The sequence below is a fragment of the Erpetoichthys calabaricus genome, chromosome 16, assembly GCF_900747795.2.
Source record: "Erpetoichthys calabaricus chromosome 16, fErpCal1.3, whole genome shotgun sequence".
In the NCBI taxonomy this organism is placed as follows: Eukaryota; Metazoa; Chordata; class Cladistia; order Polypteriformes; family Polypteridae; genus Erpetoichthys; species Erpetoichthys calabaricus.
Window position 1 is genome coordinate 97898461 of NC_041409.2, and position 22598 is coordinate 97921058.

The 22598-nt window shown below is 38.9% G+C and overlaps 2 protein-coding genes and 1 long non-coding RNA gene across 3 annotated transcripts in view; 1 reads left to right on the forward strand and 2 right to left on the reverse strand.

Moving 5' to 3' along the window:
- The window catches only part of srp54 (signal recognition particle 54), a 42380-nt gene extending 34519 nt beyond the window's left edge, over positions 1–7861 (reverse strand). The window contains exons 1-3 of the mRNA XM_028821301.2: positions 7709–7861; positions 7254–7428; positions 210–301 (exon numbers count right to left, since the gene is read on the reverse strand). Of these exons, the coding sequence (XP_028677134.1) occupies positions 210–301; positions 7254–7331 (170 nt within the window). The 5' untranslated portion in view covers positions 7332–7428; positions 7709–7861. The remainder of the gene's footprint in view (positions 1–209; positions 302–7253; positions 7429–7708) is intronic.
- Positions 7862–10379: 2518 nt separating this feature from the next.
- LOC114666441 (uncharacterized) lies at positions 10380–19143 on the reverse strand. The gene is made up of 4 exons (XR_003718584.2): positions 18987–19143; positions 14764–14876; positions 13648–13748; positions 10380–10614 (listed from the first exon to the last, which is right to left on the reverse strand). It is a non-coding gene; the product is annotated as an uncharacterized LOC114666441 (long non-coding RNA).
- A 143-nt stretch (positions 19144–19286) lies between these two features.
- Positions 19287–22598, forward strand: part of baz1a (bromodomain adjacent to zinc finger domain, 1A) — an 84956-nt gene continuing 81644 nt past the window's right edge. Inside the window, exons 1-2 of the mRNA XM_028822323.2 lie at positions 19287–19407; positions 19723–19887. Coding sequence (XP_028678156.2) covers positions 19775–19887 — 113 coding nt within the window. The 5' untranslated portion in view covers positions 19287–19407; positions 19723–19774. The remainder of the gene's footprint in view (positions 19408–19722; positions 19888–22598) is intronic.

Genomic DNA, 22598 nt, shown 5'->3' on the forward strand with positions numbered 1-22598 from the left:
AAACATTAAAAAATGTAAATATTCACCTTTCATTTAAAACCATTGTTGTCATAGCAACAGTTATTCATTGTTACAGCAAAAAATTAAAATTGTTAACGATGCTCTTATTATTTCTGTACACCAAACTAAATGGCTGTTGGAAGTTGCCTTTACATAAAAACGATTTTTTGAGCCACATTCATAAGCATATTGCCTTAAGGATAACTTACTTGACATTTTCTCTGAGATGGAAGGTGAGTTTGACGTTTACATCTGCTTCTAACAGAGCAGCACATACTTCTTTCAGCATAGCATTTAAAACCTGCAGGTAAAAGAGAACATGGAAATAAAAGCCTAGTAATCCGTAGAAATTGCTTGTATCACCTTTCAAGAATTCATTAACTTCCATCGCTGCAGAAAAGCAGTATGTACCGTATATACTCACGTATTAAGTCAGGTCTTGAAACCTGAAAAATCGATCATAAAATCAAACCCTGACTTATACGGCCATTCAAAAATACGACATTTAAATTTTTTTTTTTTTTTTTTTTTTTTTAAAACACCTTCTTGCTTCCACCAATCTCGCTCCAGTTTCTCAGACACATCGAATTTTGTTCCAGCAGCCAATTTCTTTCGCCACTTCAACAACTTTTAATTTAAAACCAACTTCATATTTTCTTCTGATTGAACGCTCCATCGTAGATAAAGGATGCTCTTACGATAAAGGTGTATGAGATACAAAAAAAAAATCACAAAACAGTGCAAACGTTGCTTCGGAATAGTTTGGGTGTTACCACGTGGTCACGTAGGCACAATAGAGAGAGCGAGGTTAGGAAGCCGTGCTGATACAGTGCATTGCTGCACCCACATAGGAAAAAAAGGCCGTGGTTACTCTCTCAGGTGGGCGTTAGCATATCATAATCTCTTGGACCAATAGCGTGAGTTTTCCACATTTGACTTATACGACCGACATTATATAATACCAGAAATTATTCGGTAAACTCAAGTCCCGACTTATCCGCAAGTATATACCGTAGTTAACGTGTTACTTGATCCCTGAAAAGGCCTTTTCTGTAGAACTCTGAAAACCACATTATTTCTCAGTTTTTGGTAACCAAAACTTTTCTTATATCCTCTCATAATTTACTGCTTACCTTTGTAGCATTTCAGGTTATTCACTGGAATTGAACGGTTCAAATTTCAATACAAATTGGAAAAATGTGGATGTTGTAAAACCTTTTGACTGGTAGTATATTAAAGTTACTGTTCTGTACTTGCAAAGCAGCGACTGAAGGCATGGGCTCTGAAAATTTTATAAGTCAAGATAGACAAAACACGAGCATTAGCAGAGTGAACAGGTCTCCTTGGCGCAAAGACTAATTAAATCTATTAAACAGGTTGGTGAACTGCCATGTAAAGACTTTTAACATTAAACTTTGAATTGTATCCTTTGTTTAATGCGAAGGCAGTGCCAATGAGACAGTACCAGGGTTCTTTTTTTTCTTTCAAAAAAAAAAAAAAAAAAGACGACTTAAAGGGTCCTGTACAGGGTGGTCCAGATCTAATTATGCAATTATTGCATTGCATTAGAAGTTGCACAGTTAGATCTGGACCACCCTATAGAATTCCATAATAAAAGGGTCTCATGGACAGACGAGGCAAAGACGAACCTGATCAGAGTAATGGCAAGAGCAAAGTGTGCAGACGAAAAGGAACTGCCCGAGAACCACCTCATTAGTTAAACATGGTGGTAGGGTGTTATGGCTTGGGCATGTACGGCTGCCACAGGTCCTGGCACACATCTCTTCATTGAAGATGGAACTGCTGATGGCAGTGGCACAATGAATTCTAGGGCATACAGAAATGTCTAATCCGCTCAAGTTCCAGTAGAAGCCACCAAACTCAGTGGATGGTGCTTCATTTTACAACAAGATAGTGATCCAAGCATACAGCTGAGGCAGCATAGGAGTTTATCTAAGTGGAAAAAAGGAAAATTCTTGAAATGGCAAAGCCAGTCCCCTGATTTAAATCCAACTGAGCATACCTTCCATATGCTGAAGAGAAAACCTACGGGAACAAGAAAAAAAACAAAAAACAAACAGGAGCTGAAGATGGCTGCATTAGAGGCTTGGCAGAGCATCACCAGAGAAAATCCTCAGCACCTGATGATGTCTATGATTGCATGCAGGGATATGCTGTAGTGGCACTACTGGGGAATGAAACTTCAGCTCCCAGCAGTCCCTCCAGTGGCTCCGATTGGTCATCTGCTGAGGGTGCTGCTGGGGACAAGGAGGCAGGCGCAAGATTTAAAAGGAGGCCAGTTCTACAGAAAGAAAGAAAGAGGAAGAAGTCTTTTGTTGTTTCGTATCTTGAGTTGCTTGTCTGTTTGCCTACCCGTTTACTTCCTGTGAATCATTGTTTTGTCCTGGATCGTCTACTGTTTCGGGTGTATGGACTGTCTGGTGTCTTCCTGCTGCATGAGGACTGTATGAGGTTTTGTAGTCAACTTGCGAAGAAAGGAGCGCTCCTGATCCCATTCACACATCATCACCTCATCAGGAAATACCAGTAGGACTGACCTTTACATTCACATACAGCGAGCTGATCTCTGGACTATCTTTCTCCATCATTTCATTTCATCAGGTGCCATTTTTTATGGACTTCACCATGTGTGGTTTTTATTAGTTGTTTGTTATTGTTGAATTCGTGTTTATTGTATATCACCGTAAAGGGAACTAGGGTGGGATTGTTATATTTTGTTTATTGTTGTTTAATCCATCCATTATCCAACCCGCTATACCCTAACTACAGGGTCACGGGGGTCTGCTGGAGCCAATCCCAGCCAACACAGGGCGCAAGGCAGGAAACAAACCCCGGGCAGGGCACCAGCCCACCGTAGTTGTTGTTTAATACATTTTTCAATTTCTGTTTTATTACCAGTTGCTTTTCTGTCTCAGTGAGGGAGTGCGTGTGAGTCGGGCCAAGGCTGGGTGCATTCCTGGGATCCCCACCGAAAAAAAAAGTAAATCGCCATTTGATTTGTAATTTTAAACTGTGGAGCAGAGGGGGAAAAATGGAGGAGAAATGCGTCTTTATCCCAAATATCAAGTATGCCACTGTATCCATTTGTAGCGGTCCGGTGCCACTAAGATTCACACCGTCGAAGAGACAGTTTTTTTTTTTTTGGTGGCATTTCCGAGGACGCACCCAGCCTTGGCCCGACCCGCACACACTCACAAGCAGAGACAAAAAACCAACAAATTAATAATAATAAATAAATCAATAACAATAACAACAACTAGGGGCTCTGCCCCCTGCTCACTTCACTTGCCAACCCCCGGGTTTGGTTAACAGGATGTACAATTTAAAGAGATTGTTATTTTCATGGGAATTGTTACATATGCATTATTTTCACTTTTACTTTTAAACAATATTTGGAATTAAGTTACACAAGTGGCATCAGACATCATGTGCCCATTCCAGCAAGCATCTGGTGAGAGACAGAAACAATCCCTGGACAGGGCATCAGCTCATCGCAAAGTGAATACAAGCACACACACACACACACGCATCATTTTAGCGTCACCAAATCCCCAAACCTTCGTGTCTTTGTAAGGAAACTGGAGCCACTGTGGAAACCCACCAGGAAAATATGCAAACTCCAGGCAGGGAACACCAGGGAAGTGACTCCCTGCGAGGCAGCAGCGCTACTGCTCTGCCACCGTGCTGCCCCCACATGTGTAATATTATTAACAGTATTCATTATTTAAATTAAGTTAATGACTTCTCTGAAATGTAACATACATGCTTTAATGCATTTAATCATGAATGTTATAAATCTTAGGATTCTAAGTGTGCTGAGAGCTGGAATATCATAAATGTAATGTGTTCTGTGTGGCGATTGCTGCGTGTCGCTGCTATCAGTTCAGGAGGAAACCCCAGAAGCACGTAGTAATTAACAACTGGCTTGGTTTTAAGATGACATTTATGGTGGTCTACTTCAATGATAAAATAAACTACGAGATTAAAGTGGACATTTCAAAATTAAAGCCAAAATTTCCACTTTAATCACAAAATACACCTTTTTACCGTGTCCTTAATTTTTTTTCTCTGCGGCTCAAATACGCTGCCATACATTCTGATGCTGTTGTGAAGGTGCAAAAAAAAAAAAAAAAAAGACATCAAAGAACATGCTATGTGAGACTTTTAAAATGTATCGTGTCATTACGTTGGCGAATATGCGACGCTTGAAAATAAAAGCACCACGAACGCATTTGTATGTCAGCATTTTGCTTCGCCACATTGAACCATTCATCAAACATCGAAGCGTGCACATCGATCCTGTACGATCCACATAGCAGCTTTCTGTCCCATGTAGATAGTAAACAGAGACTCTGACGTCACATTCCAAATTCATCGCACTGCGTCACCTGCCCGACTTTTTGCTGGTACTGCAACTTGTGTTGTGTTAATTTCTGTGGACGTGCTCAGAGGACACATCAAATGAACGCTGGGAAAGCATGGCAGCCATGATACATACAGGTACGTGTTCTGACTGTGAAGTATAAACCGGCCCTAAAGCTTTCACTCTTCCTCCTCCTTAGACGAGAGGTTATGGTGGGGAAGGGTGCAAAGCAAAATTCGTGCTCAAAAAAATGAAGGGAACACTTAATCATCACAGTCTAACAGCAAGTCATTTAAGCTTCTGGGATATCAATGTGTCCAGTTAGGAAGCACAAGTGATTGTGAATCAACTTCACCTGCCTTGAGCACTCCTTGTGTAACAGCCAGTCACCCGGTATCTCCTCCATGCTTTTGAGAACTTCTTGTGAGGGCACATATGGATGTGCCATCCTGGAGGAGATGGACTACCTGTGCAACCTGAATGGGCTACAGGCACCCCCTCAAGCTAACAGTAGTGACAAGGGGCCTTATGCATAATGCCGTGCGTAGAATTCACACTAAAACATGGCATACAGACCAAAAGTCGAAGTGTGCGTACACACAAAAAAATTCAGATGCACAAAATTGTGCATAAGCCAACTTCCACACACTTGCGCTCCATAAATCCTGGTCAGTGTGAAATGTAACACATGTGCATGAGCCTGCCACCCCACCCCGACTCCTCACAGAATTTAACATATGTTTATATGCAAATCAATATAAAAACCACCTTCCACTCAGTGTTTAGTTAAAAGACAATGGCAAAAGCACGTGAAAAAAGTGAACATTTCAGTATGCAAAGTGAAGGCAAAGAAAAACGTACTGTTTTTTGGCTTACGCAGTAGTATAAGCAGCAAACGTGTGGCAGAGACACTCGAAAGTGCAAGTTCAGAAAGTCGCACAGTGTCCGAAATAAAAAAAAGAAATGGTCTGATATCATAGTCGATGTGAAAAGGCGAGTTGCAGCCCGCCATCTGTTTATTCTGTTTCAGACAATATTACAAAAGCCGACCTCCATGTGATGGTCAGGCGGTGATGGTGCTGCCTGGCCAAGCCTGTCTTCGGGCACTGGCTCACATGCAGCTCTGCCTCGGAAACAAATGGACGACCATCTGGCTTTGTGCAGACAGACGCTGTTCTGGAGTCACAAAATGAATATTGGATGCTTTAAGAGATGTGGCCAATGAACTAAGGAATATAAGGGCCATACTATATGTGATATTGACCACAAATGAAATGAATTGGTTAAAAAATAAATCCTACCTCTGATTACCCGTTTTTACATTCTGCTAATTACATTCAAACGAAGTTGTAATGTTGATCACTTGGTGGGTCAGATTCATCATACTGCATCGCTTCTGGTACAGGCAAGCCATGATTGTGAGCCACATTATGAAGCACACTACACGCTGGCACAATGTGATACACTTTCTGTGCCCTGTAGAGCAGCACATTCATAGAGTGGAAAGGCTTTCAATTTACACAAGCAAATTCATTCTATGAAGGCACTTTTATAGTGTACTGTCGCTGCAGAGTGTCACAACAGATCAATTCTCTGCTCCTTATCCTTAAAAGGACTACTTGCCTTTTGCCGCACTAGTTGAAAAAAGCACCTACGACTATGCCGAGCTGTAATTATAGGCTCTCCCATTATAGATGATGCAATGGCACCTCAGTCTTTTGGTGACTCATCCCTGGCTGATGTAATTTGTCCGACACCATTACAATACCTCTCTGTCTCTCACGTTTGTATAAGGACTCGACATTGTTTGAAACAAAGCCTATTTAATTTGATTTTTTTTTTATTGGGGGTCAGAGTACAGGGTTAGGAGAAACTTTCAGGCTTTTGGTGACATCCCTGGCTGATGTAACTTGTCCGGCACCATTACAATACCTCTCTGTCTCTCACGTTTGTATAAGGACTCGACATTGTTTGAAACAAAGCCTATTAATTTGATTTTTTTTTTTCTTTGATTGGATATACTTTATTAATGCCCCAGGAGGAAATTGTCTGTTTGTATGACCGTTGGGGGTCAGAGTGCAGGGTTAGGAGAAACTTTCAGGTTATGAGTCTTGCTCAAGGGCCCAACAGAGTAGGTTCTCTTTTGGTAATAATAACAAAAATAAATAATTATACTGCTACTCAAAGCACTTAGAGGGGAAACACTTCAAACACCACCAATGTATAGCACCCATCTGGATGATGGCAACAGCAGCCATTATTGTGCGAGTACAATGGCCACACAGTAGCTATTAGGTGGTGAAGGGGGAAAGAGAGAGATAAGATAGCCAATTACAGGTAATTAGGATCCCTTCTGACAGTAGCAGGATTTGAACCAACTTTCCAAATCCTTTGCCACAGTGCCACTACTCTTTTGGCATTTGCAAATGTAATAAGTTTGACGGACAAGTCACCTGGGGTAAAGTCAATTGTACATAGCAAGAAGAATAATGGGGTGAAGACGCAGCCAGAATTTAGACCTGGCCATGGAAATCAAAACACGCAACAATGACGCTATTCATTACATTTAATATATGAATGATCTTTTCCAAGTAAACGTTACACTGTGGAATAATTGAGGGTGAAAACCAAACACACACAGTCTATTCATACTGAGCCCGACGGACACACACATGAAACTTGAAGTGGTCATATTAAGTAAACATTAGATGGAATCCAGCGGATAAATAAGTATGAAAAGTCAACATCTGACATTTCTGATGTCTATTTAACCGAAAAGCCGAGTTGAACAACCTGTTAAGAATAACTTAAATGGAGGCCTTCAGCTAACCGCTGGCTTCCCCCCCGACTCACGAAGACGACCACGTACCTCCTCGTTGATGATCGTTGCATTGCTAAGTGATCGCAGCGCCGAGGTGATCTTCCTTCCCAGGTCGGCCAACACCATGTTTGCTTTCTTTGTGAGTCCAACACCTGAAACATCCGACTGAGCCGAGCGCTTATATAGCCAGCTGGGACAGGCGAGTGGGGAAAGTCCCGATTATCTGTAGCCACAAAAAGAACACAAAATTTCCAGTTTGAGATGTGCTTAGGCGAATAAAGCCATTGACTGCGGGGTAGCGAGCCCGATCGCCACTTTGAACAAAACCAAAAATTAAAGTTAACAGCAGGCGCTGGTAGTGTCAACGTAGCACAGACGCGGCTAGTAAAGCTACGACCAGACGCAGCTGTTTAAAAAGCACCAGCCCTACGACTCCATCCGTTTCACGCCCGCGCAAGGAACTCCACCACAAGTCTAATCAGAGACTCCAAGAAGGCACCTACCGCTTTACCACACTAGAGGTAATCCAGAAACTTCGCAATTTGACTGGAGGGAGACACATTTAAAAGTGTCACGTATGTAATGCTGAGCTGCCCTTACGGGGAATCAGTGCCGGGTCACGGGAAGGGGCGGGTTACCACTAAAGGCAACGTCATTATTTTGAGACGCGCATGCTTGGTACGTAAAAAGAAGGCCGCAAAACGTCATTAGATGCGTGTAATTTGATTGGCTCTGCTCTTCTGCGCTCTACTGAGGAGATAGAGAAGATGGGAAAATGAAAACACGCCGATGACGTTAGGATGGAGAGCACGTATTCCGAATTCTTACTTGAAAACAACTCCACAGGTTCTTTAAAGGAAAATTCATCTGTCATAGCTGCGATCCCTTATGAAAGAGACAGGTTTCAAAAATAGGCATTTAGTACGTGAAGACCTTGGATCAACTTCTATCAATGGGATCGGCGTCGCAGACAAATGTTTAACCAAGTGTTTATTAAGTATGTACGAATTCCGCAAACCCCTCCTGATGTGCAGTTGAAGTGAGCATAAACTTACAGGGATGACTCAAAATGGTGTGGTCACTTTCTCATATATATATTTTGACAAATAAGTGGAAAGAAATATCACAGAATCATCATTCATACATGTTATGTATGTTACAGTGTAATTAATATCTAAATATATCCCAGATATATTCAATGTATGCGGCTTTTGTGGTGAAAATAATGCATGTATTGAACATATTTTCTGTAACTGTGTACGTTCCAAAAATGTTTACCTTACTTTAATGAAGTATTTTAGAAACAAAAAAAAATGAATAGCAAAACAAATACTGAGAATACTGATAATCCTATTTTGTTATACGAAAAGTAACGTATGTCATATAAGTTTGTAACAAATCTCTTAATTTTACTTGCAAAATTATTTATCCACAAAATTAAATGTAGTAGCATAATTCCAAATTATAGTTTATTGATGAATTCCATTCATTTGTATACTGTATAAAAATATTAAAAATAGCAAGGCAAACAAAATACTAAATCCGTTATCCAAATATTGATTTAATGTGTACTAATATAGTTTGTCACTGCGTTATGTAGTTTAATATTCAAATCAATTTTTTTTTTATTTGTCAGATACAAATTATATATGTCATACAATATGCAGTGAAATGTTTAGTTGCTTAACTCCAATGACTTTGCCTCGAGAGGAATATAAAGGGATAATAATACATAACTTTAATAAATTATACATATATATAATATATATAAATAAAATAATATATATAATATCAATATAAATAAAATATATAAATTATAAAATATATACACAATTCATTAATAGAACAGTGTATATCATAAATAATAATTATTAAATAACAAATAATATCAATAACTAAATAGATGACTTATAAAACAATGTGAGAATTTAACAATGGAGCTTCATGTTATCTGTAAACACTTTCCTTCTCTAACATTGCAGGTAACAATGTTAATTTCTATTGCACATTTCCATACAAAGAATGGAGCTCAAAGTACTCCAAGAGAAAGTTACAAAAAAGAATAAGAATATTAATGAAGAAGTAACAAAGAAAAAGTAAATAAATAAATCCATACAATTTTGTAAAACATAGATATATAATTACTTTATTATTATTAGTTTATTAATAAAGAATAAGAATATTAATGAAGTAGCAAAGAAAAAGTAAAATAAATCCTTACAATTTTATAAAACAGATATATAATTAGTTTATTAATATTATTAGTTTATTAATAAAGAATAAGAATATTAATGAAGAAGTAACAAAGAAAAAGTTAATAAATAAATCCATACAATTTTATAAAACATAGATATATATTAGTTTATTAATTAGTATTATTAGTTTATTAATAAAGAATAAGATTATTAATGAAGAAGTAACAATGATAAAGTTGATAAATCCATACAATTTTATAAAACATATATAATTAGTTTATTAATATTATTAGTTTATTAATAAAGAATAAGAATATTAATGAAGTAAAGAAAAAGTTAATAAAAAAATCCATACAATTTTATAAAACATCGCTATATAATTAGTTTATTAATATTATTAGTTTATTAATTAAGAATAAGATTATTAATGAAGAAGTAACAATGATAAAGTTAATAAATCCATACAATTTTGTAAAACAGATATATATTTAGTTTATTAATTAGTATTATTAGTTTATTAATGAAGAATAAGGTTATTAATGAAGAAGTAACAATGATAAAGTTGATAAATCCATACAATTTTTATAAAACATAGATATATAATTAGTTTATTAATATTATTAGTTTATTAATGAAGAATAAGAATATTAATGAAGAAGTAACAAAGAAAAAGTAAATACATAAATCCATACAATTTTATAAAACACAAATATATAATTAGTTTATTAATATTATTAGTTTATTAATAAAGAATAAGAATATTAATGAAGTAAAGAAAAAGTTAATACAATAAATCCATACAATTTTATAAAACATAGCTATATAATTAGTTTATTAATGAAGAATAAGAATATTAATGAAGTAACAAAGAAAAAGTAAATAAATCCATACAATTTTATAAAACATAGCTATATAATTAGTTTATTAATGAAGAATAAGAATATTAATGAAGTAACAAAGAAAAAGTAAATAAATCCATACAATTTTATAAAACATAGCTATATAATTAGTAGGTGGGTAGCGTCCTCATATACATCATCATAATGTAAGTCTGTAAAGATGAGTCCTGTGATGAGGTCATATGGCTGGGAGGACAAAAAAAAATCTGCAGGGGTTCAAAGGGGGCCAAAAGACCACCCAGCCCCTCTCCATTTGGCATTCTACCTAACATAAATGTGCTTAACTCAATCCTCGTTGTTTTCAGGCTTCATCCACTGCACACATTGGGGTGAAAGAGAATGAAATTGATCATTAGCTTGCGAAAAAAGTTGTGGAAAAGAATAGAATTAACATAGGGGTAAAAAGAGATTTTATGTAATTAAAAGCAGTAGATTATTATTTTTTTTTTTCTATGTTGATGGTGCAAGTACAACAGCACTTTCCACAGAATGCTATTCCAGTTGGCAGTACATAACAGAACAAGCCAGACTATGTCCACATGGCATTACTTTTAGGTGTTTCTGGTGACTAAAGTTAACTGATATCAAAGTTGTAGCATTCCACATTTTATTTACTTAATCCCAGTGTCAGGTATTACATTTCTGTTTATTAAATAGTTTTGTAACAATGAGTTATATTCTAAAGTAATAGCAATAATATAATGCAATTCATGTGTTAGTATATGACATTAGATTTGAGCTTATTAGCAGCACTTTACAATGAAGTTAAAAATGGAGCCCAACAGGGACGTGTGGTGGCTCAGTGGCTTTCATACACAGCAGACTGCAATTCAGGTGATGTGACAATGGCATCGACTGAATATGTGTTAGCGGTGGAGAGTCTGTGACTAATTGCTCTTCAGGTTTCTTAAAAATCACATTCTTGAAATTATACCCAAATACAGTATCCTATAATTAACACTGGACAAATATCTGTTAATATATGACCAATAGTGGCATAAAATCTCTATCAATATTACCCAATGAAAGGAGAAAAGCAATTAAAATAAGTTCCCTGTCTGGCAATTAATACCAGTTAAAACACAGTAATCTATTCAAGTTATATAAATAAATAAGAACTTGGAAAACAACTTATTTATTGTGTAATGGAAATATGAATGGCACATTATGGGCAAGAAGACCAGGGGCTTGCCACGATTGTTTGAGCATCTCTGGGACTGAAAGACCAGGGGCTGGGCAGCAGAGATCAGGCATAAACTCCACTGCCATTGCTGAACCCGTCCTGTATTTATGTTAGTTAGGGCAGCTGCACCTTTCTTGTGTAATTTAAGAGTTCAAAGTCCATTTAGTTGCAGGTTGATAATGTGAGTTCTTTACAATAATAACTTGCAGATAATTTTGTTCACTCAATTCAGTCTTATATGTTGTAATGGAATGGACTCTCACCCCATGCCAAACAGGAATGAAAAGGGGCAGGAGGTTCCCTGCCTACCCAAGGATCTGGACAGAGGTTGCCATCTGAAAAATGGGTATGCTGGCGGAGGAACATTACCCAGCCGGGAGGCCATCTTGAAGGAAGGGCAGGAGGAGCTCAATTGTTCAAGCTACACGCTCCCCCAAACTGCTAGGTGGCAGCAACCCTGGAGCCGGGTACACCAATGGACAACTTCAAGGAATGCTGGGAGTGGTAGTGCCGTACAGCAGCCCTGTTAGGGTCCCTGCGTGCCACCAGGGGGTACTGTTAGGAGCTGTTCTCCTTGGTTGGGACTTCTGATTGACCCTCAAGTACTTCCATCGGATTATACCCTGGCACCAGAAGTACTCCCAGGTCCAGGATAAGTGGATCCATTCTGCCACATCCAGACGAGTCACAGTCGGCTGGAAGGACAGCAAAGTTCGAATGGAGGTGTGGAGGGTAGAATAAAGGGAAATAAAAGAGGAACTATGTGTATTGGAATAGGCCTTGTTAAGGTATTTTTGTTAATGAATCACTTATTTGAACCCGAGACTCGTGTTTGTGTGGTGGTGTCCGAGGTTTGGGGGTACTGCAATGCCCCCCACTGGTCACAATGTGCTTACATGTGGCGCAGTGGTAGTGCTGCTGCTTTGCAGTAAGGAGACTGTGGAAGATTGTGGGTTCGCTTCCCGGTTCCTCCCTGTGTGGATAGCGCTTTGAGTACTGAGAAAAGCGCTATATAAATGTAATGAATTATTATTATTATTATTATTATTACATAATTTCTTTACCTCTCCATTTGTTTCCAGAGAAGTGACTTTTTTTAATAGTTAACAGCACCAGGAGAGGGCGATGTTGTATTAGCTGTTTACTAACACGCTCTGCCCGGTGTCCGACTCACTTTCATTGGGCATCCGCAAAGCTGTCAGACAAGTAAAAGAGGAAAACCTACAAAACATGCACGTTCAAGCAAACGCTTGCAAGGCACAACTGAAACCATAAACTCATTCCTAGTTGAAGTCGCACAGAACGCTTTGCCGTTTTAAGATGGGTGAGTTTGCAAATTCGTCTGTGCTTTTCAATGGGAAATTTCAACATTTTATAATTTCTTACAGTGCCGTCTCTTTGAGATATCTGAACAGAAATGTAACTTTTTTTGACACATTTCTCTTAAGAGTATAAGTGTGCCACATCTTAACAAATGTGGTCCATGGTGGGGCCAAATTGTTTAATGTGGACAGGCAGACGGACATGCAGACAGACAGAGGAGCTTTTGCAGTAGGTGCTTTGTGCATTATATGCGAACACACCTAAAAGAGAGCCGTGCCAAATCTAAATTGAACATACTGAGATGAGGTGCCTCTCCCTTTTAAATTTAACACAAATATCCATCCATCCATCCATTATCCAACCTGCTATATCCTAACTACAGGGTCACGGGGGTCTGCTGGAGCCAACACAGGGTGCAAGGCAGGAAACAAACCCAGGGGCAGGGTGCCAGCCCACCGCAGTTAACACAAGTATTCCCTCAAAAAATAAAAACTTTTGTGTGTGTTATTGTTTTAAATTGTGTATTATTATACAAATGTATGCTTGTTCATTATTTTGTTTAATGATACAGTTAGAATTCAAAGCACAAAATTACCTTCTTTTTTCAATTAGAGGGGTGTAAGATGGTCAATTGGCCCTGCATGGTTGTGGATTGTCACACACACTCCCATAAATGGCTGAGGCAGTCTGACACTTTGTCACACACGCGCGAATGGGAGACACTTTATGGGCTCAAATAATGGTAATTGCTCGACAGACCAGGGGTTGGCGCTATACTTTAACTCCCTCATCTCTTTTCCCCACAGAACAACTGAAGAATCACCCCAATAAGGAACACTTACGGCTTATGATATCACTTCTGGTCCCAATCTTCCAAGTCCCACCTCCAGATGATGTCACTTCCAGTTCCCAGAATGTCACCTGCTTAACACACCACTTCCTGCTATTTCATTAGATAGATAGATAGATAGATAGATAGATAGATAGATAGATAGATACTTTATTAATCCCAAGGGGAAATTCACAAATTTATTATACAAATTTATTATACAAATTTCACAAATCATTATACAAATGTCTGTCGTTCTTACTACGACCAATTCTGTAAAGACCAAATTATAATTATCGACAAACCTTCACTAAACGGGGACGGCCCCCGTTTTATGTCTTTTCTTACAACATCTTAAATCAGCGTCATTTAGGTTGTGTTTAAATTTATAATCTTCCAATAGCTACTTTTTTTCAGTTCTCTATACAACAAATTGCATATTTCTATGCACAACGAAGCACAACGAAAAGCAGCTCAGATAGTTCAATTTTTTTCCAGAGAAGTGCAGAGTTTTACAGATTGTGATAAACTTGCCAGTCACGAGTACAACGGTTGGGGTGCCAAGCCAGCAGTACCCCTTTTAACTGGAAGGTTTGCAAAGAAAAAGTCCAACACATAACATGATAGACATGTACAAGAAGTGGAAATTTAAACAAAGACAGCTGCTATGTGGTTTGTCTAGATTTTTTAGTAATTATTTTTGTATTTCATAGACATGTACAGGCTAAATTTGATTGCCAGTACATCATTTACAATACACTCTATTACACCCTGTTATTGCTATGTATATTCTCTTTTTCTACTTTCCAATGCACATAGGATATTTACTAATTTGTACTAATTTACCCTTTTATCTATAGTAACTAAATTGTACTTTTATTAAAATAACTTTTTCCAAGCCTACTTACGTTTACTTGAGTACCGTAAAATCTTTCATATAATGTGCCCTTGTCTATATTGTGCATGCTGATTGAGCCCAAAACTTTCAGGTAAAAAAAAAAAAGAAATTCGGATATAATGCGGAGCCTTAACTTTTTAAGATTTTATTAACTCTTCCATGGCAGATGTCGACTTGTGTCGACAGCAGGGGTGAGGGCAATAATCAGCTGTAAACACAGAAAAAACTCACCATTACAGTAAAGGTAGACTCTCCTAGCTTGGAGGAATGTTAGACTCGTTGACTTGTGACATCTAATCTCTGCATGTCTGTGAGGTAGCAAAGACCAAAAATGGCATCGCTATCTGGCAAAAGACAGAAGCAAAGGCACAAAGCAAAATATTCAGTGGACGACATTTTGCGTATATTCTATTATTTTCAATTGGACTCTGACTTGTCAGACTGATTTCTGTGCAAGTGATGTGGAGATCGAGATCGAAAACGAAAGTGAGGTACCAGCATCAGCTCATGGTGATGCTAAACACATTCATGTAGATGATGCGTCTCTATGGCAACATTTGCCTGGGTGGACCACCACTTACAATGGCAAGAGGTAGAAAAGAGATTGCATTGCCTCCGATGAAGCTCACCCCCCACCCCCACCCCCTGCAGCTGCTGACACTGTAGCCGGAGATGGCAAACATACAGCGAAAGTGGACACAGAACCAGCAACAGATATTTTATGTTGCTTTTGTGAGAAACTACTGCTTTAAAAATATATCTCATGTATAATGTGCATCCGAATTTTTAGCCAACTAAAATGAGTGAAAATTGCACACATTATACACGATTTTATGGTTCTTTCCATGTCAGATACTTTTACTTAAGCAAATTTTTGTCTATAGAGTAATACCTTTACTTGAGTAGATTTGTGACTACTTTTTCCACTTCTGCTGGCTTCCACTTGATTGGCTACCTTTGGAGCTGTTATATTTGTAGTCGGAGGTGTACAGAGTGAAGAAAAAAGTTTCTCAAAAGTTTACAGCATATTGCATAATAAAACAAATAGAAACATAAGGATCAAAGTACATTTGACTATTAACCTTCAGTAACAAGATGCCAAGTTGGTGACAGATTCTGCAACTACATCATTATCAATGGTACAGCCAACACACACTGATAAATTTAAAAGGAGTTGCACCAGCTGTGCCTCCACTGGCCCCAGATCTTCTTACACTGCCCTGAAATTCTCCCTATGGCTCCTACTTTCATCATCTTTGTAGGTGCACAATGCCGTTTGGCTGCCAGTTTCTCCCATGTTGTATTCTTTCAGAGTGTCGTGGAGATACAGTGGGACAAAAAAGTATTTAGTCAGCCACCAATTGTGCAAGTTCTCCCACTTAAAAAGATGAGAGAGGCCTGTAATTTTCATCACAGGTATAGATAGATAGATAGATAGATAGATAGATAGATAGATAGATAGATAGATAGATAGATAGATAGATAGATACTTTATTAATCCCAATGGGAAATTCACATTCTTCAGCAGCAGCATACTGATACAATAAATAATATTAAATTAAAGAATGATGATAATGCAGGTGAATACCTCAACTATGAGAGACAAAATGAGAAAAAAAAAATCCAGAAAATCACATTGTCTGATTTTTGAAGAATTTATTTGCAAATTATGGTGGAAAAAAAAGTATTTGGTCAATAACAAAAGTTCATCTCAATACTTTGTTATATACCCTTTGTTGGCAATGACAGAGGTCAAACATTTTCTGTAAGTAATCACAAGGTTTTCACACACTGTTGCTGGTATTTTGGCCCATTCCTCCATGCAGATCTCCTCTAGAGCAGTGATGTTTTGGGGCTGTCGCTGGGCAACACAGACTTTCAACACCCTCCAAAGATTTTCTATGGGGTTGAGATCTGGAGACTGGCTAGGCCACTCCAGGACCTTGAAATGCTTCTTATGAAGCCACTCCTTCGTTACCCGGGCGGTGTGTTTTGGGATCATTGTCATGCTGAAAGACCCAGCCATGTTTTATCTTCAATGCCCTTGCTGATGGAAGGAGGTTTTCACTCAAAATCTGACGATACATGGCCCCATTCATTCTTTCCTTTACACGGATCAGTCGTCCTGGTCCCTTTGCAGAAAAACAGCCCCAAAGCATGATGTTTCCACCCCCATGCTTTACAGTAGGTATGGTGTTCTTTGGATGCAACTCAGCATTCTTTCTCCTCCAAACATGACGAGTAGAGTTTTTACGAAAAAGTTCTATTTTGGTTTCATCTGACCATATGACATTCTCCCAATCCTCTTCTGGATCATCCAAATGCTCTCTAGCAAACTTCAGACGGGCCTGCACATGTACTGGCTTAAGTGGGGGGTCACGTCTGGCACTGCAGGATTTGAGTCCCTGGCGGCGTAGTGTGTTACTGATGGTAGCCTTTTGTTACTTTGGTCCCAGCTCATTGCAGGTCATTCACTAGGATCCCCCCGTGTGGTTCTCGGATTTTTGCTCACCGTTCTTGTGATCATTTTGACCCCACGGGGTGAGATCTTGCGTGGAGCCCCAGATCGAGGGAGATTATCAGTGGTCTTGTATGTCTTCCATTTTCTAATAATTGCTCCCACAGTTGATTTCTTCACACCAAGCTGCTTACCTATTGCAGATTCAGTCTTCCCAGCCTGGTGCAGGTCTACAATTTTGTTTCTGGTGTCCTTTGACAGCTCTTTGGTCTTGGCCATAGTGGAGTTTGGAGTGTGACTGTTTGAGGGTGTGGACAGGTGTCTTTTATATTGATAACGAGTTCAAACAGGTGCCATTAATACAAGTAACGAGTGGAGGACAGAGGAGCCTCTTACAGAAGAAGTTACAGGTCTGTGAGAGCCAGAAATCTTGCTTGTTTGTAGGTGACTTAATACTTATTTTCCACTATAATTTGCAAATAAATTCTTTAAAAATCAGACAATGTGATTTTCTGGATTTTTTTTCTCATGTTGTCTCTCATAGTTGAGGTATACCTATGATGAAAATTACAGGCATCTCTCATCTTTTTAAGTGGGAGAACTTGCACAATTGGTGGCTGACTAAATACTTTTTTGCCCCACTGTATATTTGAGGATGTCCTCCAGATCTGATATGAGGTCTCTCGCAATCTGTAGAGCATAATACATACAATAAGTATAAGAAAAAGTGTTGTTACTGCATGGTGGGACCAAAATGTATGTAAATACCCTTAAAATGAAAATCTTCAGTGTGCACTTTAATCAGGTCTGAATTGTGTGATTTGTAATTTTAAACTGTGTAGTAGTGGGGTAAATCAAAGACAAGCGTGTCTTTGTCCCAAACGTATAAAACACAAAAAACAAATTCTTAAACACACATAAAATAAAATAAAAAAACCTTCTGGCTTGGATAATGGAGACCTGCTGCTATCAATTGCAGGTCTTGTAGGTTGGTAGCAAGATGGTCAGACCTGTCCTGATACACATTTGAAGGCATTAACACTTGAATACTGCAGGTCCAGCTGGTTGCATCCACAAAAGGAACACATAGATAGATAGATAGATAGATAGATAGATAGATAGATAGATAGATAGATAGATAGATACATTATTAATCCCAAGGGGAAATTTACATGACAAGAAGTTTAAACTTGTGACTTGTCTGGGTGTGACACTCAAACCCTGGATGATAAATGCATGAGGTAGCAGTCACCTGGAATTTATTAATTTATTTTTGTATGTCATACATTGTATCATATTATGTGAAATACAACACTCATTTCCCATCTTAGCCTTGTTTGCATCCGGCATGCAATTTTTCACATTTACTGTCAAGTGTACTTAGTACAATTAAACTATTTACTTGGATGTGTGCTATAAACTGTTTAGTACACAAGTACCAACTGAAAATAGTAGTACATACCAACATATAATGAATACAGTATTGATAATAAATACTAGACATTATTTATTAGGCTAATGTGTATTTAAACACATCAAGTACACTCATGCTTGTTATCGTTGGGAGCCCCTGGATAAAAACTATCCCCCACTTAAAACACCACTCGAGTGAGCGCCGATGATCATGTACCGTTTGAATATTCTCCACTTTACAGAGATATCATCATATTAAAATACTTTAAATTCTGGAATGTGTTCATCGGGCCCCTCCTAACTTATAATAAAAAGAGAAGAATTAAGCACAAATTGCGCTGATCATTAGACGAATTGCCTCTTACTGGATTATAATTCGTATTTTTTTTAGACTTTAAACCCTATTGACTCACGGTACTCTACGAACATGTAGCAAGCACAATATTGTAAAAGGTTTACACTCGCATAATCACTGAAGCCTAAAATCAAGCGGAATTATTCCGAACAAAACGGTACATAAGATATTTCCACGTTTAGCCAATCTAGACGGAGCACATCCCGTAAGTATCCTATCACTTCTTACATTGTGTCCATTTTGGCCGAACAGCTCGCTGTTTCTCCAACATTAACGTCAAGACTGGCAGCTTCCGACAGGCCCCAGAGCTCCTTATCCCCAGCTCTCGGTTACCGCGCGCTACTACGGCGACTGGCGCCAAAAGTCCCGCCCTCTTTTCAAACAAACGTTCCTCAAGGCGTCAATGATTGGTGGAATTTAGTAGGCTGCTTAAGCAAAAGCCAATGGGAAGCGAGAACTTTCATAGGGGCGGGATATATCGCTTTTCCGTGTCTCTTCCTCATCAGTGAAGTAGAGCGGATCAAAACTTGTCTGCCGCCGGAGCGTCCGTCGGGGGGATTGCGGGGCGGCGTGAAATACAGTGACAGTTGAATTCAAAGCGGACTGTTTTCAAAGGCGACCGGCGGCTTTACACATTCTCGTGGCTGGGGTAACACTTTTTTTTTCTTTTTTGCTCCCGCATGGCTCGAGCACATTTCTTGTGAAGTGTGTTTAACGTCACTAGCAATTGTGCGGGTGTGTGTGTGTGTGTGTATGCGAGAGCAGCGCGTGTGTCTCATTAACAAAGGGCCGAGTTTCCTCGTGAGAGTTTTCTTCTCAATAATGACTCTCGTTTGCCGTCTTTCTCCCTAGCCAGTGTTTTGGCAGACTTGCTTCTGATCGGCAGGGCAGTTAAGACGGCGGAGGACTCGCCGGTGACCGTTTCTCCCTCTTACTTTCCCTCCAATTTATTTTGAAACTCCAGACGAAGGAAAGCTAGCGAACAGACGCAGAAGGGCACGAAGATAAAAGAAAAGATGCCGCTTCTCCATCGAAAGCCGTTTGTCAGACGGAAGGTTCCTTCGGATCTCCGACTGGACGAAGAAGTTTTTCACTGTAAATTCACCAACGAGATCTTCAGAGACTACGAGTAAGATATTCGCCGAGTCTTCTGTGTTTGTGTTGTTTATTTAATGCAGGGCAAGGGGAGAGAGCTTGACAATAAAAAAAAAAAAAAAAGCATGACACTCGCGGAAGTCGCGATATTACTTTTTGTTTTTGTTTTGTCCGAAGTCCGGTTTTAGAGTTCGGTCTTAGCCCAGAAAGCTGGCAATTTCAAACGGGCGGTTCATTTCCTGGCGGTGAGTTGTAATCGCTTTCGTACATGTTGTTTTTCTTCCTCCTTGGGACGTCAGGTGTTCAGCGGCACGATGTCGTCGCATCTCGGGCCTGTCTTAAGAGTACGTCGGTGAACGGTCCGCTTGCTGCTGATCCATTCGTAATTCGCACATTTTGATGTAAATGCGAGGGATTGTCTTCACTCTTGCAACTCTTGTTTATCTGTCCCCAGGACGAGATCTCTGTGTTGTGCGATTAGCTGTGGGGGCGGGTGGTTGCCCTATTTCTAGCAGAGCCATATTATATAAATTTTTTATAAGTCTTGTTAAGCGTCGAAGTGCCAGTTAGGCCCCTCTGTTCGGAACTCATTATTTCTCGATTTAGAGTAGTTTTCATTTTGATGTGTGTTGGTTATGATCAGTTGAGGGTTGCGAATCGTTTTTAATGTGTCCCTTTCCACGTGAAGAGGAAGTGTAGAAGAAACTTAATGTTCAGGCCCCGTATGTTTCAATATTTGTCATTTATGAGTAGTGGAATCTAATGTTTTAACTGTTGACCAACCCATCATAACACTAACCTTCACTAACGCATACGGACGGGACAATATTGGCGAGAAGAGGCCATTCTGCCCTTTCCAATAAGTTTTGCAAAACATTAATAAGCCCGTCGAATTATTCCAAGGTCCCAATATGTGTCTGCCCATAACATTCATTGTTTGGTGGTGTATTCATTTATCAGTGGTTCTCTTTGTGATACAGAACCATTTGTGTGAGGTTTCCCTTCCATTTTTGCCCTTGCATTCTAGTTGATGAATCCCCTTTACAAGGAACAGCTGGAATCCAGTGTACTAATTTCTAGCATAATTTATGCATAATTCTGTAATCTCTCTGCCTATATCTTATTTGAAGGACTGCAATCTTTTAAGTTAAAAAAAAAAAAAAAAAAAATCGCCTGTTTCCTATATCTGGAAACGCTTAAATTGCTGTACTCTGAACTCTCTGTAGTGCATAATTATCTACAAGAGTGGCATTTTGGGGTGGCAAGTGGGGTGACTGTGCCTAAGGGGGCCCTGCTTTTGAGGCCCACGTGACCCATTCCAGCAGATTTGTCAGGTTATATTCTCCAGTTATGTTTTGATAAAGTCCGCATGTCATCTTTCAAAAATGTAGCTGAATACTGTTATGAGAATCTGGTGTATGTTAACATTATTTTTATTAAATTTGCGAGCAAGTTTTATATAGTCCACACATACCGATAACAGCGTTTGACGTAACCGGCCTGTCGCACCCCTAAGGCCGCCACTGATTATCCATGTTACTATAAGGATATGTGTATGTTCATCTTTGTGTCTGTCTGGTTGGTTAAGTAAGAATATTTAAAAACAAACAAAACGTAGGAGAATTGAAAAAAGACCAAAAACACTAAAAATGACATGTGAGGGTCTAAAAATGAAAAAAAATTGGTCTTGGTGACTTATTCTATTGTCCGACATTAAAACACTGGCTAGAGCTACATGGTTTTGACTTTCTTGCACCTGCTTCAGCCCTGCGAACAAGGTTTATAGCTATAATGCTAATGACATAACTGCACATGGTGGCAATGGATGAATGAGAAAACGATGAATTGAGATAGACTTCGGAAAGCCAAAAGCCCTGACATGACTAGGCTAGAGTTAGTTGCTGTACCAGGCCAATGCGGTAGCAACCACTGCTGTATTTTCCCAGCAACACACTTCCATTGTAAGAATGGTCTGTTCTACAAGAGGAAGTGGAGAAAACGGAAAGCTCTATTTGTAGAGGAAAAGGTTCAGGTGTGTATTATTATATCGGACCATATGGGCAACCCATGTATGAAATAGAAAGGTCTGTGTTAATTACTTAGTAGCACAGCTTGTGTGTGTGTGTGTGTATTCAGATATATAATTTTTTAAATACGTGTACTAGAACTGCTTACCATTATTGCTTGTAGTCTTTCTCTAGTGTGTTGTACAGATCAAGAGTAGCCTCTAATTTCTACTTAATATCTCATGCTATGTTACATAACATCCTATTAGCCTTAGTCGCTTTTGCACACTGTCTAAATGTGGACACTGAGCATATAACTCCCAAGTCCTCCTAAAGACCATGTCACATTAGACAATTTTTCCAGTGATTTTTCCTGTCATAGCCAGTCATGTAGTTGGACAGGCCCAGCAACTCACTAAAACTTCCTCTGGCATTTTTGTCTTTAGTTGTAGTTGGGGGCGCCGTGTGCATAAGAGCCTGACCATCAATGAATGCTTATTCAGAAAATTCATATGTTGCAGGTCATCTGTGTAATGTCTCATGTTTTACATGCTGTGAACAAAAGCAAAACGAGTACAGAGATTGTGGTTGAATTTGCCCATAGCTATTAACCCTTCATATAGAGATGGCTTCATCAGGCAGCATCTTCTTGATTGTCAAAAATTGTTTTGGATGGCCAAGACATAGTCGCTAAATGTGACATGCCTGTTATTTAGTCCTGTAAATTGAAATGGTCTGG